This window comes from Oxyura jamaicensis, chromosome 1, assembly GCF_011077185.1.
Source record: "Oxyura jamaicensis isolate SHBP4307 breed ruddy duck chromosome 1, BPBGC_Ojam_1.0, whole genome shotgun sequence".
Taxonomy (NCBI): domain Eukaryota; kingdom Metazoa; phylum Chordata; class Aves; order Anseriformes; family Anatidae; genus Oxyura; species Oxyura jamaicensis.
Window position 1 is genome coordinate 134868630 of NC_048893.1, and position 22605 is coordinate 134891234.

Below are 22605 nucleotides of genomic sequence, written 5' to 3' on the forward strand. Positions count from 1 at the left end.
ATATGTTTTCATGCAGACTGTAGTTGTATGGGGGAAGGGGGCACTTCTTGAAATATCAAGTGTGTGATTTGGACTATAATGAATGAGCAAAGTATGTCGTGCTTGACAAAGGACTGCTTTTTCAAAACACACTATATTAGATAATTCAAGACAGTAGTGATTCCGATGGCTTTCTTACCTTCCCAAGTGGTCACATGAATTACTCCGCTGTTGCTTTCGTAACATAGAGCATGAAGGGCTGGGGAGGGTGCGGGGAAGGCTCTTCGTTATGATTAAGAATCAGGCTCTTAAACTCTTGTCCTCTGCTGGTCATCACATGTAGTCATATCGATTGCAGAACTGTTTGATACAAAAAGGCTTTTTTTCTTGTAATTGATGTTAGAAAATGTAACGTTGTGCCTTAGGCCAGATGTGCCTTTCTTTCCATAGATATTTCCATAACATAGAATAGTAAAACATTGTTTCATTAAATGGGCTGAAGAATCCTCATGTGTTTCTTTCATTTAGTCGTATTTTTTCTTTCTTTTTTGGTATATTAGAAAGTAAGAAAACTACCCTTCATAAGGTTAGAATGGAGAATTTGGGAAAATTCTGATTAACTCGCTTTTCTTAGGGAACTGAAATATGTTCTATTTTGGATGGACGGTATTTTCTGCTCATTTTCTATTTTTCATGGGCCCTTAAAACATCTGGTAATGTTGCATGATTAAAATTTGTTATTTTCATATATTATTTGTGAATTTGAAGCTGAAGGGAATGCCAGCGATCTCATTACTCTTTTGGGGGAATTCAGGAAGTCTAAGTAGTGCAAATATTTAACTGTAAGTGGGAAACTCATGGTTGGGGTTTAGGCTCTTTTCTTAATGTCCTTCTACTGTTGAGGTAATTAATAAAGATGAGCTTTCTCTTGCATTCCAGTCCGTTACGTGAATCTCTCTTTAAATCTAGAACAGAACTGGTAGCTGCAGGGCTTCTGTTTTTCATAGCTTCTGTAGGAAATGGAATATTTCCGTAACACAAGTCCGTCCTAGATTTAGCCAAGTAAAGACTAAAAAAGATGATCATCGTAACCTAGTCTGCTTATACAGTACCAGGTAGAAGCCATAATTTCTTTAGTTAGTTCTTTCAGGGAATGGAAATGTGCTTTCTTAAAACTATTTGATTGATCGTTTAAGTATAGATTCAAAGCTGCTTTATGGAGTCTCAAACAGCTAATCATCAATGGTAAGAATTTTCATCTTAATTGTAGTTTGAGGCTTAACTGCAACTAGACTCAAAGATCCCGTTGCTGTCAAAAGACTCTTCTTACAGTTTATAAATTATATAGTGCAGTCAATTCACTTCTTCATCTCCCTCGGTATAAAATAAACAGATGAGTTTTTAATTGCAAGGTTTTTTGCAGACAGTAACTTGTTCTTTAAAATGTTTCCTGAACTATGTTGTTCAGTGGTTTCTTTGAAAATACTGGGACTGATCATAACAGCTGTCCAATTTCTGTAAAGTCAAGCCAGGCACGACTCTCTTGTCCTGAGGACAAGTTTTTCATGGACTAGTTTCCTTTTAGAGAACTAATTTAGCCTGGATGCCTGCTGGGAGCCTCATGATAGTTAGACACAGCATGTTTGTTTTTTTTTTTTTTTTTTTTTTCGAGCTTTGTTGTTGTTCTTGCTCAAGGTGTGTGAACTGTGAATATGATGGCAACTGTACTGCAACTCACCAGAGTGCCAACCTGTTTTTTCTATAGCATAGAATTGAGGGTAGATGTTTTTATGTGTTGAGGTATAGCATAAGGGCAAGCTTGAATGCACAGTCATTTTAGGACACCATCAGAGGATTGTGTAGGGTAGAAGAAACCAAAGTAATACAGTTTTGTTTGTATTACTTGCTGGGAATGGTCTTTTACTGAAATGCTTCAAAACAGGACCTGGATCCAGTTCTGAAATGGTGTGAGTAGTAGTCAAAACTGAGCCACAAAGCAAACCAAGTTACGTTGGTAGATGGCTCCAGAGCTCAAGCTCACTTACTGACCTGCTAACTAGTAAATAGATTTACATAGTCCTTAGGTACCAGACTAACTAATATGATGTTAAATGGACAAGTGTGGTGTTGAGATCTGTAGGCAAAGATGTTCTTAGTGCTGTTAAATCATACCTTGTCTTTGAATGAAAGAGTATCGCAGCAGTTGAAAGGAATTTCCTCCTGTTAAAAGACAAAGGAATTTTAGTTATTAAGGAGAATGTGTACTCTTAGGAACACAATATTACAAAGGATCTCCAAAGAAAAGGTTCTTCCATGTTCTCTGCTGTCTTGGGAGCAGTGTTGCACTTCTGGATACATTAAATTCTACTTTAAAAATAATTTCTTCCTCCTTACCAGGGCTACTTATTAAATGTGGATTATAGAAATCTCACTAGTATGGTGATTAAAAATGATCTGGTCTTAAATTAAGCACAAGATATCAATGAATGGATTATTTGTTCTTTTGTGAGTGTTACTCTTCAGTTTAAAAAGCATTCCTCCTCCTTCCTGGTTGTTGTCTTGTCCCTTATCAAATGTGCTTTTAAAGGATATTCATTTCATGTCAACCTTCGTTTTCCTAGACTGAACGTGCTAAGCTTTTTTGTCTTATTTTTGTAGAACAGCTTTTCAATACTTTTGATACTGTATTTTCCTCTGTGCCATTTCAGTTTAAGCATAGATAACTGAAACCTGAAGGTACAGATCATGCATTGTCTGTGCTCTTGGAATTACCACACCATTTTTTTTTCCTCTTCTGGAAATTGATTTTATTACATATCCTCAAATTGTGTTTGTTTTCTTCACAGATGTCTTCTATGTTAACAGCACATTTTTCTTTCTCAGCTGATTCTAACTAATAAGCTGCCATCTTTTCGTAAACATTTTTATTAGTCTCTAAGTGTGTGGTCTTTGTCACTTAAAAATGCATTAACCAAATTACAGATTGACTTGAGTGTCTTTACCCCTTTGTTGCAGTGGTTCTGCTCACAATAAATGATTATTCACTGAGACACATTTTTAAACTTGATTCCTCCACATGTTGTTGTATGCTGCTCCTGAGCTGCTGCATTTCTCTGTGGTCCAAGCATCTTCTGATGACATAAAGTTGTCACTTTCTTCTGGCAGACTGTTATAAGAAAATCAGTGTCTATTTCTAATCAACACACTAACTTATGTTTTATGCTGAAAAGTTACCTTAGCAGCAAGGGGGTGGACATGTATTTTAAAAATTTGAGATGCTTCGTGATTCCGCAGGTTACTTAAAATGGCTCCAAAAGGCCAGTTTGGAAACGTGAGCAAGACCCTGTTCGAGACCTCTGCAATACAAAGCTAAAACACTAGTGATGGGATGTGGCCTAAACAAATTTGTTTGAATTTTGCTATTTTTCAGTGAAGAGTCTTACTCTTTGCTAATAACTTAATACATTTTAATATGGGCACCTGTCAGCACAGCAATATAGTACGGTGCTGGCAGAAGTGTCAATAATCCCTCATGGCATTCTTATGCTGCTTCTTTAAAGTCAAGTCAACCATTCCTGCATCTAAATGATCAGGTTAAATGAAAATCCTGTGTTGCTAGTGACTAAGTACTAAACTAAAGGTACAATAGCAAATGTGCATACCTTTCTTTTCAGTTCAGCCAAGATTGCTTGCCATTTTGTCACTTAATTTGTATTTTCTGTCTGAGGTGTAAAATTACCTGCTGCATTCACAGACCATCTACTCACACATAGTCTTTTCAAAAGAGGATTCATTGATTTCTCAACTTGAATTTCTTCAGTATGCAAGCTCCTTAAAAATCTATTAAATTTAAACAAGTTTGTGTTGATTTAGAACATCCTATAGGTGAGAAGGATTGGAGCGTGTCAGCCTTTCAGGAAAACCTGATAGAAACCTGGCAGATGTTTCCTTCTCAGCATTAGAAGCATACAGCAGCAGAACAGCTGGATTCTGAGATGTATTGTACTGAATACAGAATAGTGGGATCAGTCTAGGCTGTTTCTGCGTAAGCAGTCTCATCGATATTGATGAATTACATATACTGTAGGATTCCCTTTACAGTCAGGGCAGGTAGAGAATATAAATTGCAGAATGCTAAGGGGAAAAAACTACTTCAGGTTTTTCCTGCCTTCTGTTTATTTTCTTTCCTCTCTGTACTGACAAAATGCTCTTTGTATTCTTAACCATTCTGTGTGCATCTCCTGCAGCAATATATGTGGGATTACCCTTGCATGGCATTTGTTAGGAATCTTAATCAAATCTTTAAATACGCTACTTTTTTTGTAGGTGCTTAAGAAATGCATTACTCAGCGTACACATAGGTACGCACATTTTTGGTAGTGCTTACTCATTTTTAGATGCTGCTGTTAAATACTTAAATATTGTCATTAATTAACATAAGAAAAACATGCAGTCAGTTTTCTGGCCAACAACAGACACCCTGATTTGTTTTGTTTGTGAAAACTGTACCCTGATTTGACAATCGATTGTATGAGTAGAAACAGGATGAATTAAGTAAGTGGATTGCAATCCAGGAAAACAAACAAACAAAAAAAACTATTAGCAGTTTTGTCAGAAACAAAGAGAAAACCTTTTTTTATTAAGAAACTTTATCGGTGATGTCCCACTATCTTTCCATTTGCTTCAAAGATGAACAGATAGAACGCTGAGTAGAGACAGATGAACAATGAACCATTTGAAATTAAAGATGAATGGGATATTGGTGGTTGAGGGAACACAGAATTTCTTATCTAGGGAAGAAAGCACGCAGGGTTGTCAGCAGGACTGGTAAGAATCATTCAGTCCAACTGCGATGACTTGCCTATTGCTTTTGCATTTCACTCTTAACAGTAAAATTACTAAGGTCCAACCAACCTGCCTAGGAACAATCATTCAGCAGTCTTAGGTCGGTTCAGGACATGTGGTAGAAGCATGTAGATAACCAGATGCTGTGTTTTTTGTCTGTGCCAATCTCTTCTGTTACATTGGCACTGAAGTTTGCACAGTTCATAAATGGTGATAATCATAGTAATCACTCACAGCTGAATGTCTCTGTCACAGAATTAGGAACAATTGCAGAAACTGGAGTACAGCTCAACCTGGAACGGGTACCTTTTCCTCCTTGATGTTTAGGTATATGCTATTGTCATTGGAAACGAGCTGATAAGTGCATGAACTGGATGAGCAGGCACTGAGGTTGACTGAAAACTGGCTGAATGGCTGAGCCCAGACTAGGTGGAGACCAGTAACTAGAGGTATGCCCCAGTGGAGAATGCTGGGTGCAGTCCTGTTTAACACCTTCATTAATGTTCCAGATGATGGGCAGAGTGTATCCTCAGCAAGTTTGTTGATGACATAAACCTGGGAGGAGTGGCTGATGCATCAGAGGGTTGTGCTGCCATCCAGAGGGCCTCAGCAAGCTGAAGGAATGGGCTGATTGCGCTTGTTGTTGAACTACATGAGATGCTTATGTCTAGGGAGGAACAACCCAGGCACCAGGACACTCTGGGGGTTGCCCACCTGGGAAGCAGCTTGGCAGAAAAGGCCCTGGGGGGCCTAGTAGACACCAAGCTGAACATAAGCCAGCAACGTGCCCTTGCCACAAATAAGGCTAACGATGTTCTTGGCTGTATTAGGCAAAGCACTGCCAGCTGGTCTGCTCAATGCTGGTGAGGCCACAGCTGGAGTATTATGTCCAGTTCTGGGCTCCCCAGTACAAGAGAGAGATGGAACTACTGGAGGGAGTCCAGCACAGGCCCACAAAGGTGATGAAGGGACTGGAGCACCTCTCCTGTGAGGAATGACTGAGAGAGCTGGGACTGTTTAGCCTGGAAGAGAGAAGGCTTGGGGGACCTTGTCAGTGCATATAAATACCCAAAAGGAGGATGGAGCCAGGCTCTTCTCAGTGGTGCCCAGTCACTGGAAAAGAGACAGTGGGTACAAAATTTTTGTTTGTTTTTACTGTGAGGCTGGTTGCTCACTGGCACAGGTTGTTTCAGAGAAGTTGTGGAGTGTCCCTCCTTGGAGAGCTTCAGAAGCCATCTGGACCACATGACCTCCAGAGGTCCCCTCCAACCTCAGCTGTCCTGTGATTTTGTAATAGTTGTGGGCTCCTATCAGCCTGAAATTAACTGCTTTTGCCTTCCTGGAAAGGGTCAGAATATGTCATAGGAGTCTGTGCTACCTGTACACTGTAAATTTGAAACTGGGTTCTTCCTCTGTGTATGTTACAAAACACAGGGTAGACCTCTACAGATGTTTCACTGAACACGTTAATATTTTAAATATGAATCTTATATGTGATCTGCACAGAGATGCTGGGTGAAATTTGTTCTTGCAGTGACTTTTGTAATGTGTTTATTCAACAGGTAAAACGTTCCAGGAGTAAGGGAGGACTGGCTGGGCCTGATGGTACAAAGTCAGTGTTTGGACAGATGTGTGCTAAAATGAGTTCCTTCAGCCCTGATAGCCTTCTGCTTCCTCATCGTGTCTGGAAGGTCAAGTTTGTTGGTAAGAGGATTCTCTATTTGCTCCCACTTTACCCCAACTGTTTTACACCTATCTTTACTGTTTTCTTCTGGTTTATTTTTTTTTTTGGAGGACCTGAAGAAAGGAAAGGGTGTAGTAAAACAATCTCTGTGTATAGGCAGCATAACATGTTATTTCCTAACATCTATAGAATGTTAGGAAATCATAAAGCTTTGAAAAATGATTTTATTAAAAGAAAAATGCACACCAAAACACTCAAGATGAGTGGAAATGGATCAGTAATTGTCCTCAGATTTCAAAGGCAACTCTCTTACTTTTAACAGGCATTCTGCAAAATGTTCTTCATCTGTCAGAATCTGTAAATAATCCTCGTTAGCTGCTTACTTTGAGATTCTTAAAATTTGCATGTCACTTTGAGCTTTAAGATGAAATACAATTTAGATTGAAGACCCATTGTACCCATTGCATGTAAAATATATGTAAAAATCTACTTTAAAATGACACTTAAGAATCGCGTTGCTTTGGCTTTCTTTTACCACCTCTATTGTTCTGTTTTGATTAGTGTTTAAAACAAAAGTGGTAAACTCTGGCAAAGTAGTAGTTTTGAAAGCCTCGTATGTTGTTGATAATCTTTCAAAATAATAACTGTTTACAAGGAACTGGAAATATACAAATACAAAGGAAAGCATAAGGTGTTTTCAGAAGAATAGCTAGGACAGTGTAGCTTTTAGTAAACTTTTGTTTACCCAGTCATCTCTGTGGGAAAGAAATCGAGTTTATTTCAAGTTGAGAAACGTTTTTGGAAGCGTGTGTAATTTTAAGCCTGTTCTCTTCTCCAAGGTGAATCTGTGGATGATTGCGGCGGAGGTTACAGTGAATCAATAGCAGAAATGTGTGAGGAGCTTCAGAATGGGCTGACCCCTCTGCTAATTGTGACACCAAATGGAAGAGATGAATCTGGAGCAAACAGAGATTGTTTCCTATTAAATCCCGCTGCCAAGTCCCTCTTACATATGAACATGTTTCGTTTTCTGGGTAATTTCTTACTGACGTTGTGACATTCTGCTTGCATTATATGATCAGAATATTGGGAATCTATCAAAGAAATAATAATTAAAAAATACACTGTGTTTAAACTTACAGGTGTACTTCTGGGCATTGCTATCCGGACTGGCAGCCCTCTGAGCCTCAACCTGGCTGAACCGGTATGGAAGCAGCTTGCAGGAATGAACCTAACAATTGCTGATCTCAGTGAGGTAAGCGTGAAGTTTCTGAGTAAGGCACAGCTTACAGAAGACAAGCAGACTCTAGCATAAGTAATTCTCTGGTGATTCGCTTTCCCGCTGTATATGTAATTGTAGTATTTTGACTCATCTTTCACATTTTTGAGCCAGTTTATGAAGATCACTTGTACTCACTGTTAAACTCTAAGTTTGTCTTTCAGAAGTAGTTATAAAACATATGTGAATTCTAGAACATTCTCAAATGCACTCATAGATCTGACTAGATAAATATTTGTGGTCAAACTCCTGCTTGCAAGCAAGCCTTTCCATAGCTGTTACTGTCTGAAAATGAGTTCAAACTACTACTGAAAATAGTCCACGCCATCATACCGAACATCACAAACTTTCAATTTCTGTTCATTGAACTCAGAAAATGTGGAGTTAAGAGTTAGGTCTTTGTTACAAAGAAGAGTTCCTTTTCAGCTACTGTCACCTAGAAATATACTTACTGTAAAAGCACTGAGTCATTTGCCTCTTGGTAAGGGGATTCTTTTTGTATCAAAACAACTGTTGGATTTTGTAGAGTTAAGCATGTTTTTAAGCTTTAAATCTATTTTCTTATATAACAGTTTCTTGGCAAATGTTCTTCAAAAGGATTGAAATCTAGAACACGTGCCCTCCAACATCCTGGCATAATGAAATTTTGTGTAATATAGTGAGCTATTTTACTGCTTTGGAATTCATGTAGGGGGGTTATGGTCAGACATTTGACTCAATGCTTTTGGTAGGTGGCACATGATGCAGTGCTTTTGGTAGGAAAGAGGCACTGTTGTATAGTGCTAATAAACTGTTTTTAACTTACGGTTATTTATTTTTCAAAAGGTTGATAAAGATTTTATTCCTGGGCTGATGTACATTCGAGACAACGAAGCTACATCAGAAGAGTTTGAAGCCATGAGCCTCCCATTCACCGTGCCTAATGCAAGTGGTCAAGATATTCAGCTGAGTTCCAAGTACACCCATATTACACTGGATAATAGAGCTGAATACGTGAGGCTGGCAATAAACTACAGGTTTGTTGGATAAGTCATTCCTATTATCTAAATGGACAAGCATTTTGTTTCAAAAAAATATTTAAAAGCTTTTGGACAACATGATTATTTAACATTTTATGTACAAATAATATAATGATTCCATGCGATTTGATTTTTGTATTGCTTTTAATCTCTCCAAAGCAAAAAGATTAAACTTGAGTTTTAGGAAATAGCTTTTAGGAAACAAAATAAACTAGCATGCATAGCTCTAGATTTTAATAGCTGTTCTGACACAGCAGTTTTGGCAGCCAGATTTGTGTGGAGAAATTCCCCATCCATCTAGTTCATCCTATGCAATAAAGTAGTAGGCTTGAAGCTTTATCTTCCGTGCAATTTCTCATCTTCATATAGCTCTTTATGAAGAGTGCTATGGTTTAGTACTACTGCTCTCATAATTTTTCCTATCATCCGTTTAAGTCAAGAGCAGTCCCAGATGAATTGCTCTTCTATTCTCATCTAAGAAAGAACACTCAAAACCAAGTGTTCATACCCCAGACACCATAAAATAAGTGTCATCTTTCTGCAGACAAGTAAATTCATCCACAGGTGCCAGAAGCTGAACAATGCACTGAAACGTGGGAAATAGTTCAGCATTTGTGAAAACGGGCCTTTGGTTACTTAGATACCCGATCTAGACAAGTATATTGAAGAAGCAACTGTGGGCATCTTGTTATTTGAGACAGCCCAGTGCCTGGTGTGCCTATTGAACTGTGGAAATTGGATGATTTTGTTGAGAAACTGATCATAGCTGTTTTACTCTCCTCACCGTAGTTACCTGTTTTAGAGAACACTTGAGCCAGACTGTGTCAGCACTTGTACTTGCTAGTTTGCAGTGCCATGTCTGCCAACAGCTACTTGAACTAGTCTTTGTTTTCACGTGTGTATATACATGCTACAAATGGATATAGACTGATGTTTAATGCTGTTTTTTGACAATAGAGAAGAATATAATTTGCAATGGATAAATTATATATAAAATAACAAATGGGTACTAAAGACTTGCATTCACTTGAAGAAATGTTTTTCTTCTCTTGAAAACTCTAGCTATCATCAAAGGACACCAGCGATCTTGAAGTGTTCTACAGTTAGAAATCTTTTGGGAAAAACATTTTAATAGATTTTTTTTTAATGTATGAAGCCCTTGAGAGAAGAACTAGAACCTGAACAGAAACCACGTGTAAAAGTGGATACTTCAGAAAAACTTTGTCCTGAGAGCTTTGTTTATTTTGGTGATGACAAGCCTGAGGACTGGACATGTCAGTGATGTGAATCTCTGCTGTTCAGAGCTCAGCGTCTTAGAAATTGGCTTGACAGGAGAGGGGAGAAAAAAGGAGGAGGGGGAAAAAGCAAAACACAAATCATGGGTGGCAACAGAAGCAGCGAAATGTTGCTTATCTATCACTGTCTAAAAACACAGCGAATCCTTTACCTTAGGCATAATGTTTTAGTTCAGACCCATTTTTCTTTTACTGTAATGTCTTGTCTAGTGTTGGGAACGTTTGAGGGCACAGTCTTAAAGTACAGATGATCTTTGCCCAAGAGAAATTCTTTCAAATGGGGTATTTGTCTGTTCTTGCCAGGCACAGCACATAAATAATACTGGAAATAAAATGTTCAAAACACTGGAAAATACCTCTCCACAGTGAGCTTGCTGTGCAGTATGGAATGCTGTAGAAACTGGTACAAGTGAAGTATCAGGCGTGATCAGTGTTTTGTTAATTTCCTTTGGCGCATCGCTGGAGACGTGAGGAGAACACCTAAGGTTTCCTTGATATTACAACAAGTATTAGTTCAAAAAAAATCTGGAAATGGCATTCACTGAATCTCTGCAAATGTGTGTCTGCAGGCTTCATGAATTTGATGAACAAGTTGCAGCAGTTCGTGAAGGGATGGCCCGTGTTGTTCCAGTTCCTCTACTTTCGCTCTTTACAGGATATGAACTGGAAACTATGGTATCAAGTTCTGTTTTGCTACCTCTGTCAGACTAACTTTTGAGTTGGATTCTTCACTTGTATTTTACTAATCCAAGATTATTGAATAATAAAACATTTAATACTGTTTACAGTGCTCACTCCAATTGCAAACACTTTGCTCAAGGAAGGACTATAAAATATTTTATTGTTCTCTTAGCGTTCAAAAAGTTATTTTGATATAGCTGAGCAGTGAAGCAGTGATGTAATGAATTACTTGTGGAGGTTAAAAAAAAAAAAAGAATTACAAAACCCCACCCACCCAACAACAATAAACAGAAAAACCCAAGCCACTAATCAAAATCACCAAAAAACCCCAACCAACCAAGATAAAAAAAACAAACCAACACAGTAAGACCTACTGAGTTTGAGAGCAGTTTGGTGGAAGATAAGCCCTTTATTGTTAGAGGTGAATTGGAAACATTCCTCCCAGGTAAATTATTTAATTCTTTATGTGATTCAGGAACTTGAAAGAAGCCTATTGTCCCTTGATGGGAAGATGTATATTTAGTATCATTGTAATAGGAGCCTGTGTACAGCACTTCAGATATCTGAATTCTCATTTTGTCAGTATAAAGGCTGATTAAATATTTTAAGAGAGTGGAGGGAACAAATCACCTGCAATTGATTTGATCAGACTCGTAGCTTATCATTGTATTCTCTTTTTCAGGTATGTGGAAGCCCAGATATTCCACTTCACCTTCTGAAATCTGTAGCAACTTACAAAGGAATTGAACCAACTGCTTCCTTGATACAGTGGTTCTGGGAGGTGATGGAGTCGTTCTCCAATACCGAGCGATCTCTCTTCCTGCGTTTTGTGTGGGGCAGAACGAGGCTGCCCAGGACTATTGCAGATTTCAGAGGGAGGGACTTTGTTATTCAGGTAAAGTGTGTGGGATGGGGAGTGGGGCTTTTATTTTAAATAGCTAGAAGTGGAGGAGGAATAGCGTGACTGCTGTGGTTGAACGCAGCTAAACACCACAAAGCCACTTGCTCACTCCACCCCTGCCAGTGAAATGGGGGAAAAGAATTTAAGGCAAAAGTTTGAAAACTCCTGAGTTGAGATAAAGACAGTTTAATAAATTGAGTAATAAATTAATACATTAAAGTATCATTTCAATATTGAACTGTGGACGGTGAATGAAAAAAATATTTTGCTGTTTCTTTTTGGCAGGTACTGGATAAATACAATCCTCCAGACCACTTCCTTCCTGAGTCATACACTTGCTTCTTTCTGCTGAAGCTACCGAGGTATTCTTGTAAGCAAGTACTAGAGGAAAAACTGAAATACGCCATTCATTTCTGCAAGTCTATAGACACTGACGATTATGCCCGGATAGCGCTGACAGGAGAGCCAGCTGCTGATGACAGTAGTGATGATTCTGATAATGAAGATGCTGATTCTTTTGCTTCAGATTCTACGCAGGACTACTTAACTGGGCATTAAACCAGAAAAAAAAAAATGTAAGGGATAGCTGTTACGAGCACTGAGGCAAAATGCCAAAATGATAATGAAGCCAAGGACAGTTTAGGGCTCAGAATATAGAGTATGTAGTCAGAGGAATCTTCTGAAAGTTGGGAAAGTGTTTGCTACTCGCGGTAGGAATTAAGGGTTACAGCTTCAACCATCAGCTTAGAATGAATGGCACAGTATATGGGCATTTAACATTTATTTTGAGAGCTGAAAGTGGCCCCCCATAATGCTGCACTACATTTAGAACCTTTGTGTTTACTGAAGTGTTGTAAATGTTTATATAAATAAGGTAGTGCAGCATCCAGAAGGCAGCGAAACCTTTAATTTGTGGGTGCAGTAGTTTTTTCATATTAAGTGTTGTGTTCTGTGTATCTTGATTGTATATTGGAAATACTGTGCAACAACTGAATAGTATTATAAATATTTCAATTAACTTTACTAGAAGTTTGTTAAAATTTTTTGAACATTGAATTAACATTATTCCTTGAAATTCTTCTATAGACAATAAAAATGGCCAATAGTTCCACCTTCACCCCTGGTTTGTATATTTTAGCTTATGCATTATTTATCTAAAATTTGATACCTTTCTGTGAACAGCATCATAATTCTTATCATGGAAAGTGTACTGTATATAATTTGTGCCATGTAAATGCAAAAGTTATAATTTCCCTCCAAATAAAATTCTGCCACAGAAAGAAGCAGTGTGTGTGTGTGTTTTAATGGCTGTACAGCTGTTACATGAAATGAACATTGCTTCTACTCATCTGAGAAGTGTTTCTGCAATTTACAGTTGTTGGTCAAACGCTGCTGCTGCTCAAGGAATATGCACCAATAGTAGGCGCGTTGCCATAGACAGAACGTGAGCTATAGTGAACTCAGAGTAAGTCTACCTGACCCATTAACAGCAGCGGTTACGTACACCTTGGTTATGCAGTTGTTCCTAATGCTGCTGTTGTCAGTAATGGTGAACTTCGTCTTGTGCACCTGGGAAAAAATCTCTTCAGGAAGTGCGGGGGACTGATGTCTTTAAGTGCCTTCACATAGAAGAAAACGACAATGTGTGTAACAACATACGTACAACATTGTCCCGGAGAACCTTGTCGCCAACAGTGTTTTAGTTCAGAATTGAGTGGAAAGTGATGTTAAACTTACCTATCCTAATAATTACTTAAGGAATATGCAAGTGTTTATTTAACCTCTTACAATGGAGAATTGATTCACTGATATTTTTTAGTGCTCGTATATGACTTCTATTCCAACTTTAAATATTAACTGTGATCATGAAATCACTTTTCCTGAGACATACTTGGTATTTCGAAATAGTGGTGTAAAAAAAAAGCAACGTCTTTTATCTTTGCTGCTGAATTCAATTTCTTCTGAATATCCTGAGGTAGAGTGGAGAGTGGTACAGAAGCGCTCATGTGGTTGTCTGCTGTCCTTTGCCATGGTAACACAGGAGACATTTAGGCATCCAGCTTGATCAAAGAGATTCTGTAGTCAGCTTTTCAGACGTGATGGATGAGTCATGCCCAAATGCCACAAGCCCAAGGACTTCAGACCAAGTTCAATTGCCATTCTCGAATTTCAAAATCCATTTCAGGAGTGTACAAACTACTATAAAAGACAATTTTTGTGGGGTTGAGGGCAAGGAGGAACACAACTGTCAAGAGTTTTTCTTCCAAAAAAAAAGCAGAAAGGACCTATTTGTTTTGTACAGTAGCAGTTCCCGTTGTTAATTTGTGCAGGAATAAAAAGTTTTGTAAGCATCCTTCTTTGCTTTCCCATCCTAACAGAAGAGTCCTGGGTGCCCTATTACAGTGTGAAACGCTTGCCACCTGTGGCCTGGCTTAAAATAGTTCTGAGTAGCCAGTTGTTTTTCTTTAAAAAGTCATTGTTTTGAGTATTCAAAAAGGGGAATTGCTCTTATTTGGCTTTCAGATACAGGTTCTTGAGAAAGAAAAGGACTCAACCTTACAAATGAGTTCATGTGTTAGATCCCTTTAAGAGCAAAGGACCAGATGGTGGTTTGATATTTATAATAAAGCTTTACAATTGTGAAATTGCAAGATAATAAAAGAAAAATCCCACGTTCAAAAATTGTTTCTGGATCAAATTCCCCATTCCTCTAAAGCTCCTTAATGGCTGTTGAGCAGCTTGACAATATGGACAGGAGGTCATTGGGCGCCCCGGGGAGTGCAGAGAGCATGCTCTCTGTAACTTTTATAATCATGGTATTAGTTCCTAAACATCATGTTAGTCAAAGAAACTTTCAGGCCAGTGTATGTAGGTACCTGTTTCCCCTGAAAGCATCTTTTTCATGTGCAAAACTAAACTGTGCAGCACTTTTTTAGGAGAAAGGGAAGCATTGGCTTCATTGGTACACCTTCCACTTTCAAATACGTAGTCTAAGGAAAATGTTCAGATGTGTGCATCCTGTGGGAGATCCTGCTTCCTGCAGAAGTTGCCTTTCAATCTTCAGTTAAATCTTGCAATTAAAAAGTAAGACTTTAAAACATTCCAGTGTGGTAGTCCTACTTGACTGGGGCTTGAGAGCACAAAATTGGTGGAGAAGTTATTCTATTATCGAGTCATATCCTTACCTGAAGTGAAAACTGCAGTAAAAGCAACTCTGAATGCGACACAAACTGCTCGTAAACTGCTGCTTCAAATACTTGTAAAAAGAGTCTGGTGATTTTCCTGTTTGGTTCAAATGTGAATACTGATGGCATGTCTGCAAGTTCATCAGTTCTGCATTTAGTCATCTGATGGCCAGAGAGCAATACAGTGCAAGGATTTCACAGAAACACAGAATATAATTGTCTCAGTTGTTTCCTGACTCTGGTAATCCTTGACCAGCTCTCTCTGATGAGAAACTGTTCACCTTGGGCAACTGGATATACTCACTACTGATGGCAAGCATATATAACGGTGGGCTGCAACACTTCTGGAAAAAGGAGTATAATCCTGTCTTGGGCCTTTCTTATTCAACTGTAATGACTTTATCAGCGTGCATGGGCTGATATCAGCGTACCTTCATGGATCAGTCTCGGTGGTTGGCTGAGTTTGTTTTCCTGCTTAGCAGCCAAAAAAGCACAAAAATTAGGATGCTTGCAACTATAGGAGGCTGCTTTTCCTTCTCACTCTTTGTGAAATGTTTGACCGGGGGGCAAAAATACCAGTTAATACTTCTAAAGCCAGCGTGCCTGGTCTGAAAAGGAGGAACACAAGAATGACCAAAGAGACAAGGCTGTGACTTGTCTTCCTAGAAGACAGACTTGTGAATTAATTTCTCTCTGTAAAGTTTTTCACTGCTATTTTGAGGAAAAGATGCTATTTAGCTTTGGAAACGGGTCTGTTTTGAGCAAGTTCTTCCCATAATTTCAGTTTTTTTTTTTTTCTTTTTTTTTTTTTTTTTTTTTCTGACATTTGTTCTGATATGTCTGGCATTTGTGGCATGAGCATGTGATTTGTGAACCACAAATTGCGAAACTATTCTATCACTGCTTTGCCAGTAGAAGTGGCCCATTAGTTAACAGATAAGGCAGGTTCGTTATGGCTTTTGGTAACTATCCCTTCATTACTTTTATAAGGAAACTAAGGTCTCTCAAATGAGGTGGAGGTAAAATTGCGTCCACGTGCTATGTTCCCTCCGAACCTTGAAAAACTTTTCCAGTAAGAATCCTGCAAGTATATTTTTTAAAAATCAGTTTCACCACATTGACTTAGAATCATCCCTAAAAGTAAACTGGAGAACGGGGTCCATGCCCAAAATGAAGCTCACTGGCGAAGGGTTGTCTGAAAGAAGAAATTAAGTATATGAAACAGCTGGGGGGGGAGGGGCAGGGGGGTGCAAGTGGAATTGGGCTGGCCTGGGTGAGGTGTTTTTTCTCCATGTTCCTGTAGAAGAAGTGAAATTCCTGGGGGACAACTTTCTGGACAAAACCAGGAAGGAGATGGACTTACAAGCATGAGAGGAAGAAAATAGCACTGCACTGGTGGCCTGGCTGGTGTGGTCTGGACGTGCTCTATCTTCCAATATTCTCATCGCGACCTCCTGTTTGTGTGTTGGCCATGTTTGTGTGTTCCTGTAATCACTCCTTTGATGAGGTGCCTGTGGAGGAGCTGACACTGTCCCTCCACACCTCCTTACAAGTATGGCCAGACATGATTTATTGTTGGTTGTGCTTCTGAGGAATCAGCTGCGTGGTGCCCTGTCTGGAGACGATTACTGAGGCGTGGACAAGTTGGACATCAAAATGTCAGTGACGATGACAAGCAAGTAAAGAAGCACATTTATGCCCCGTAGAGTGAAATATTCTCTTCAAGAGCAGTTTCACAGTGCTGATGTGTCTCACCAGGACTAAGTAGACAACTGAAAGACGTGTAGAGAGGCAAGAGAAGGCTAACTGCCTGCATTTGGGGAGGGTCTGGCCTGCAGTCAGTACACTGTGGAGCGGGTTTCCATGTAATAAGACCAGGCACCACCCCGCAGAGTCAAAGCTGTGAGACTAGACCACAGGACCTTCAACCATGACCGAGGGTAGGCCCACACTGACAAGATTTGTGTGAGGTCTGACGGGCTTTGAACTGTTTCCAGAGGTCTCCATCTGCAGATGTGGGCCAGATTTTCTGTCTGTGGAGTGGGCTAGACTGGCAATTCACACTCACATACTGAATACTGTTTTTTCTAGATAAATGATGTATGTAAACGAAGCTGTGGCCTGCATCTTCTCAAAGAACATTGGGATTAAGAAGGAAACGATTAATTGTCCGTGGTTATCCAAAGCAGGTTTAGAAGAAACAGTAGCAATACTTGACACCCACCCACCACCACCATTTTGTAACTGTAGAGACAGTTCACCACCATGATCACCAGTCTAGGCAGGTCAAGAATTTGAGTTAATACAGGTTTTTAAAATCTTGTTAGACATCTCTTGGTGATGATCCGACAATTATTGATCTACCCTCAGTCAGGCAGCTGTCCAAACCATTCTGTTGAGTCCTTTCAGCTTATTTGTTATTCCTGCAATGCTTTATTCTTTATCTCCAAAATGCTTTTCTGGTAAGTAGGATAGACTCACCAATTGTACCCTCTTCATCATTTTCTAACCAAGGTGCCTTGAGACATCCAAACTTACTGCAGACAAAACCCTTTAAATCCCATCAGGATTAAGTAAAAACACTGAAACTTTTCAGCTTTTCCATTATGGGCCTGCACTGGCTCAACAGGATCTTTTCTTCTTCAGTAACACCTTAACCAGATGCTAAGTCTGTTGCTCACACAGCTCTCCCTGACTCCATCAGGGCTTGGTGATTTACCGTGTGGAGTAAGATAAAGATGCACTGCAGCTCGGTGCTGCAGGAGTCCCCTGGTGCCTTCCTGCAGTGGTGTTTTTGGTTTATGGACTTAGAGCACAGCTGCTTTCACCTAAATCAGCTGCTAACCCTCTGCTGCCAGCTCTGTTTAATCCAGCAGCGTAGATACACCTGTCAGCCTTGGGGGAGAAAATAAATGGTGGAGCAATAAAGCAGCAGCACATGGCAGGCTTCCAAGCAGCTCTGGAAGTAGCAGACAAGTTAAGCCATCACATTTGTGTTTTGTTTCTCAAGAAACACTTCTGCACTAAAATCCTCTGCCCAAAGGTTGCTGATGGCTGTTTTTTTATGAGATTATTTCCTTCTTTTGGTTCATAAGTTGGCCCTGCAACCAGTTGTATTGGCCCAGCGGGATGGGAAGAAAGGAGAACAAGCAGCAGAGGAGAGCAGGGACCTCTAAAACATCCCTGCCCTTGAGTCCTCCTAATCATTCCTCTTTAGCAAACCCCTGAGACTGTAAATGATCTTCCAAAATGTTTGCCCTCCTCCAGGCTCCATGGGATAACCATGCATGATCGGGGCAGGGGGCTGGAAAGTTCAGCTTCAAGGCTTCTGCTGTCAGAGCAGAAAAGCCACTGGCCCATGGCGTGGATAACGAGATGTTGTGTAAACTCATTTAACTAAGAGTAACTTGCTCAAATGATTACAGTGGGAAAAGTAAATATTGTTAAACCCAGTGTGAGGTTAGTTACTGGCTGTCCTGGAGTCTGTATGAAGATGATCTAAATTTTTTATTGTGACAATATTGACAATTTCAGTGGCAAAATGCAATCCTGTGGCCAGGTAGTTTGTTTTTCTAGTTTTTTTTTTTTTTTATGCACAAATCCAAATTAACTGCTGTGAAAACGGTGACTACTTTGGATGGCAGTAATCTATTTAAGCATTTTTGTGCTCTGTAAGAAGACTTAAATATTGTGCATTGTATGTGTCAGAAAGGCCTTGTAAGTAAGAAACACATTTGGTATAAACTTCTACATAAAAAAGGCAGGTATGACCCTGGATGACATTGGTCTTGGCTCCAGGTACAAGCAATTTTGGTTTCAGCCCCTGGTCTTGCCTCTCAGTCTTGGTTCTACAACTAGAACTGCCTGCATGCCACAGGATGTCAAAACAATTTTGATGTCTGCTTTCAAGATGGCCTTGCTTTGATCGCAGGCAGTTTTCAATGGTGTTAAGAAACCGTTATATGATCATGACCAGAGAAGAAGTCCTTGGGAGGTTTTCAAGCTTCCTCTGTGGTTAAGGCACAGGACTGGGAGTCAGGAGATCAAAGTCCCCGCATTGTGCAGAAATGCTATTTCAGCACATAGGCTGCATTGATAGGAGTGATCTCACAGGAGTGCTACATGCACTTCTTTGATGGGGCCGATGAGTTGTTCCCACCAGCCGGTGCATGGCGGAGAACTGGCTCGTCCCACCTACAGAAGGCTGCCGATCAGAACAGGGAGCAAGGACGAGCAGCACCGGTCCTCACTGCTCTGGTGGAACGTACATTGTGATGTCCATCAAGGTAGCTTCAAGTGGTGAGCAGAGAGCGGGCAGAGGAAAGGGCAGTGATGGCTGCGATTGCTCGGGTCACATTGTGTCACGAGAGCTGGGAAGGATGTGGTCAGCGTACCCAAAGGCAGGAAATGCAAATGGCACTGCCCTTATATGTCTTTAAACAAATGAATGTTGGGGTATTGTTTGCCAAAGACGACTAATGGAAATAGAGATGACTAATGGAAAACGGTTTGAGAAAATATTTTTGTACAGTAACAGGCTACAGAAATAGCTCCTGAGCTCAAAATGTGCTTTGGGATATCTGTCTGTTTTATGCAGGGCTTTAAAGATGGAAGGGGGGAGGACAAAATCCCTAACTAGAATTTGCTTATGGGCTGTTTAATTTGGAAGATAGCTGTACAATCTGTTTCTTTCCATTTGGGAGTGGTACAAACCTTGTTATCATCTTCTTAACTCTTACAGAATAGTGACAATTGCTGCCAAGGCCTTACTGGAGGTGGTAAAACAACTGCCTTGTGGCACCTCTGGGAAATTCAGGATATTTTGTGGTCTCAAAGCTATTCTGAGAAAGTAGTTTTTCCAGCAGTACTCAGGGCCCCCTCTACACATCAGAGCCTAGATCCAGCATCCCATCTGCTTTTATGAAAGATGCGGTTTGCAGCTACTGAGCACTCATTTACTGACATGGCTGGTTTTGGGGTCATTTTCCTAGAGATTTCAGTAACTTGTCTTGCCTGAAGCAGATGTCAGATCCTACTAATAACATCACGTTTACGGTACTGCTGTTCTGGGAGGGACTGCAATGTATCTGCTCTGGGTTAAACATCACCTTGCTTGAAGAGCCAGCTTGGAGATGACTGACTGCTCTGAGAAGGGGCTATACCTATGTAGAGGTGGACAAAATGTGGCTATAATAATGAGATAAATAATTCTGAGGACAGAGAAGAAAAGGAGACACAATTTTTATTTTTATTTTTAAGATTTTTATTTTTAAGATTTTGTTATTTTTTGAAGGACTATATTAAAAAAAAGCAGTGACAATAGATAAAAAGTATGTCCCCTTGGTCTTGAAAAAGCTTAAAAAAACATGTCCTTGCCTTCCAAACTCACTATGCCACTTTCAGTGCTAACTGGTCTCAGTTGGCAAAGCTACTTATTGTTGGACGAAGGTCCTGGGCAACCTGCTTTAGGTGGCTCTGCTTCTTCAGGCCATTGGAGCAGGTGACCTCTAGACATCCCTTCCAACCTCATCCATTCTGTGATTCTGCGATTTTCTGTTTTTTTTCCATAGGTGTGTATTGAGGAGGCAATCTCCAGAAGATGAATTCCCAAGAGCATCTGGGATTTTTGCATGGCAGAGGACTTTCATCTGGAGAGTTATGAATTGTCATGAAGTGAAATGATGCTTTCCTACCATTGAGGTGGACTTTGGTTTGCCAGTGTTGGGAATGTCTCAGCACCCTGTCTGAAGAAATCCATTCTTCAGAGATGAGCATTTCCACGCAACTCAGAAATGTGATGTTGGCTATGGTCTACAGAGAACACTCCTTCAGGTGATGCAGAGCTGGTTATCTTTTGGCATGGTTTTTGATCTGGTAGCTTTGCACTGGCAAGTAAGATTTTTACTAAATTGTTCAACAGTCATTATAACCCTGCAGTTTTCTGTCATAGTATACTAGACCCTTAGAAGAAGTGAGGGGCCCATGTTAACCACGATGAAATAGCTTTTGAAGAGACCTGACAGACTGTGACTAGCACAAAAACAAACAAACAAAAGACCACAAACAAACAAACTAAAACAACAACAAAAACCAATATAAGAAACAATATAAGATAGAAAAGGAAAAGAAGCAAAAAATAACCAGTGGGCGCTGCTGCGTCTGGACCTTTTAACAGTCTAGTTTGTGTTAATGTGAAATATCTCTGCCATTCCCAAAGATAAGGGTGCTCCTTTCCCAGGTAGAATAAGAAGTCAGAAACAAAAACTGTGAAGTAAATTGAAAGAGTGACTTGTGAAATCCACCTCTCTTCAGGTCTGATGTGTGGGTGAGGGTTTATGGTGAGATGTTCTTATAGGATAGTCCAAGGGACTCAGCTATGCATTAAGGATGCTGGAGAGAAAATTCTTTTCACCAGTCAGGCAAATGTTGTGTTAAACCCTGCAGGGGCTGGAGATGTTTCTGCTCAACCAGGTTAGCATGATGGATTCTGTGAAAAAGGAGAGGGACATGATAGGTTACGTGTAATGTTACAACTTTCCTAGCAGAATCATATATAATTTTTGTATAAATCATACGTATTTATGGAAAAAATAATAATGGGAGAGGAATATGTAATTTTGATGGGAAGAAGAAAACTTGTCAACCACTGTTATACTTCATTGAAAAATGACGCCTTTAACAAAATTTCACAAAATTTCCCAGTTTAAGCAAACTAGTTTCACATCTGCTGTAGACAAAACCTATGCTGTCATTATTAATGTGCACATTAATAATGACAGCATAACCCTATTTAACTGAGGCCTCCTGGAGTAATTGTGTCTCTTGCTCTACTGCAGATCATCTCTGGATGGGGAACTGGAGAGGAGGCACACAAAGTTATTCTGGACTATATGTGGAGGTTGGCATAGGCTCAGAGAGACAGGGGTGTGGAGCTACGCAGCAGTTGTTTCTCAATGGAGATAAGGTATTGGCACAAATGAAGGTTTATGTTTGTAATTGCCTCAGCTGAGTTATGATTAACCCAAAGGATATGGGATGACTTTTGAAAATGAAGCTCCTTTTATACAATGAGTACCGTCTCATGCCTTTTCTGATGTATGTGCTCATGCATCAAAGGGTGTTGGATCTTGTAATTGCTTCTTACATAGTCACTTAAAGGTCCTAACAGCCCTCCTGGCTGCTCTCCTCTCTTTGTGTCCCTGAAACAAGCCGTAGCCACCCAGCAGCTGCCTGGCCTGTGAAGACAGGCAAGCACTCGGCATGTGGGGCCGCTGCAGTGGCCAGGGACTGTGTATGGAGCTGGAGCAGCATTGAACAGGCAGTGAATGCCACCTTTCAGGGCCTGGAGCTGAAAGGCTATCATTGTTATCTGCGTCTCTCCCTGACCGCATCTCATGACCTGGTGTGCGGAGCCTTTCACAGTGCATCCAGGCACAGATGGGAGGGCTGGGATGTGTCCCTGTCTCCTTGCCAGCAATGTGCTGGGAGCAAGGACTTAAAGTTCATGAGTGCTCTGCTCTTCCTTGCAGCCCTTCCCCCCCACTGCTGGCCAGGCATACTCAGCACTAGGCTGACTGGTGTGATGAAAACCTTGATATGAAGCACTTGGGGTAGGTTTGTCTAATAACAGTGGGGACTGAATGGTGGGACTACCAGTACTGTCTCAGCCTCACCCTGAAAGAAAAAGATCATGAGGTTGGCTACCAGGGGTGGATTTCCTCTGATTTTCTGTGCTGC

General features: G+C 40.2%; 1 protein-coding gene and 2 long non-coding RNA genes across 8 annotated transcripts in view; 1 reads left to right on the forward strand and 2 right to left on the reverse strand.

Annotated features, from left to right (window-relative positions):
• Window positions 1–12966, forward strand: part of HERC2 (HECT and RLD domain containing E3 ubiquitin protein ligase 2) — a 111697-nt gene extending 98731 nt beyond the window's left edge. For all 6 annotated transcript variants that reach the window (XM_035315121.1, XM_035315145.1, XM_035315135.1 and 3 more), the window contains 7 exons: window positions 6387–6528; window positions 7348–7542; window positions 7651–7763; window positions 8613–8803; window positions 10671–10776; window positions 11465–11677; window positions 11969–12966. In XM_035315121.1, coding sequence (XP_035171012.1) covers window positions 6387–6528; window positions 7348–7542; window positions 7651–7763; window positions 8613–8803; window positions 10671–10776; window positions 11465–11677; window positions 11969–12241 — 1233 coding nt within the window. In that variant the 3' untranslated portion in view covers window positions 12242–12966. The remainder of the gene's footprint in view (window positions 1–6386; window positions 6529–7347; window positions 7543–7650; window positions 7764–8612; window positions 8804–10670; window positions 10777–11464; window positions 11678–11968) is intronic.
• LOC118160438 lies at window positions 348–19612 on the reverse strand. Its single transcript, XR_004747498.1, has 3 exons — window positions 19602–19612; window positions 19050–19052; window positions 348–485 (listed from the first exon to the last, which is right to left on the reverse strand). It is a non-coding gene; the product is annotated as an uncharacterized LOC118160438 (long non-coding RNA).
• LOC118160442 lies at window positions 2894–3102 on the reverse strand. The gene is made up of 2 exons (XR_004747502.1): window positions 3056–3102; window positions 2894–3023 (listed from the first exon to the last, which is right to left on the reverse strand). It is a non-coding gene; the product is annotated as an uncharacterized LOC118160442 (long non-coding RNA).
• Window positions 19613–22605: the final 2993 nt, after the last annotated feature.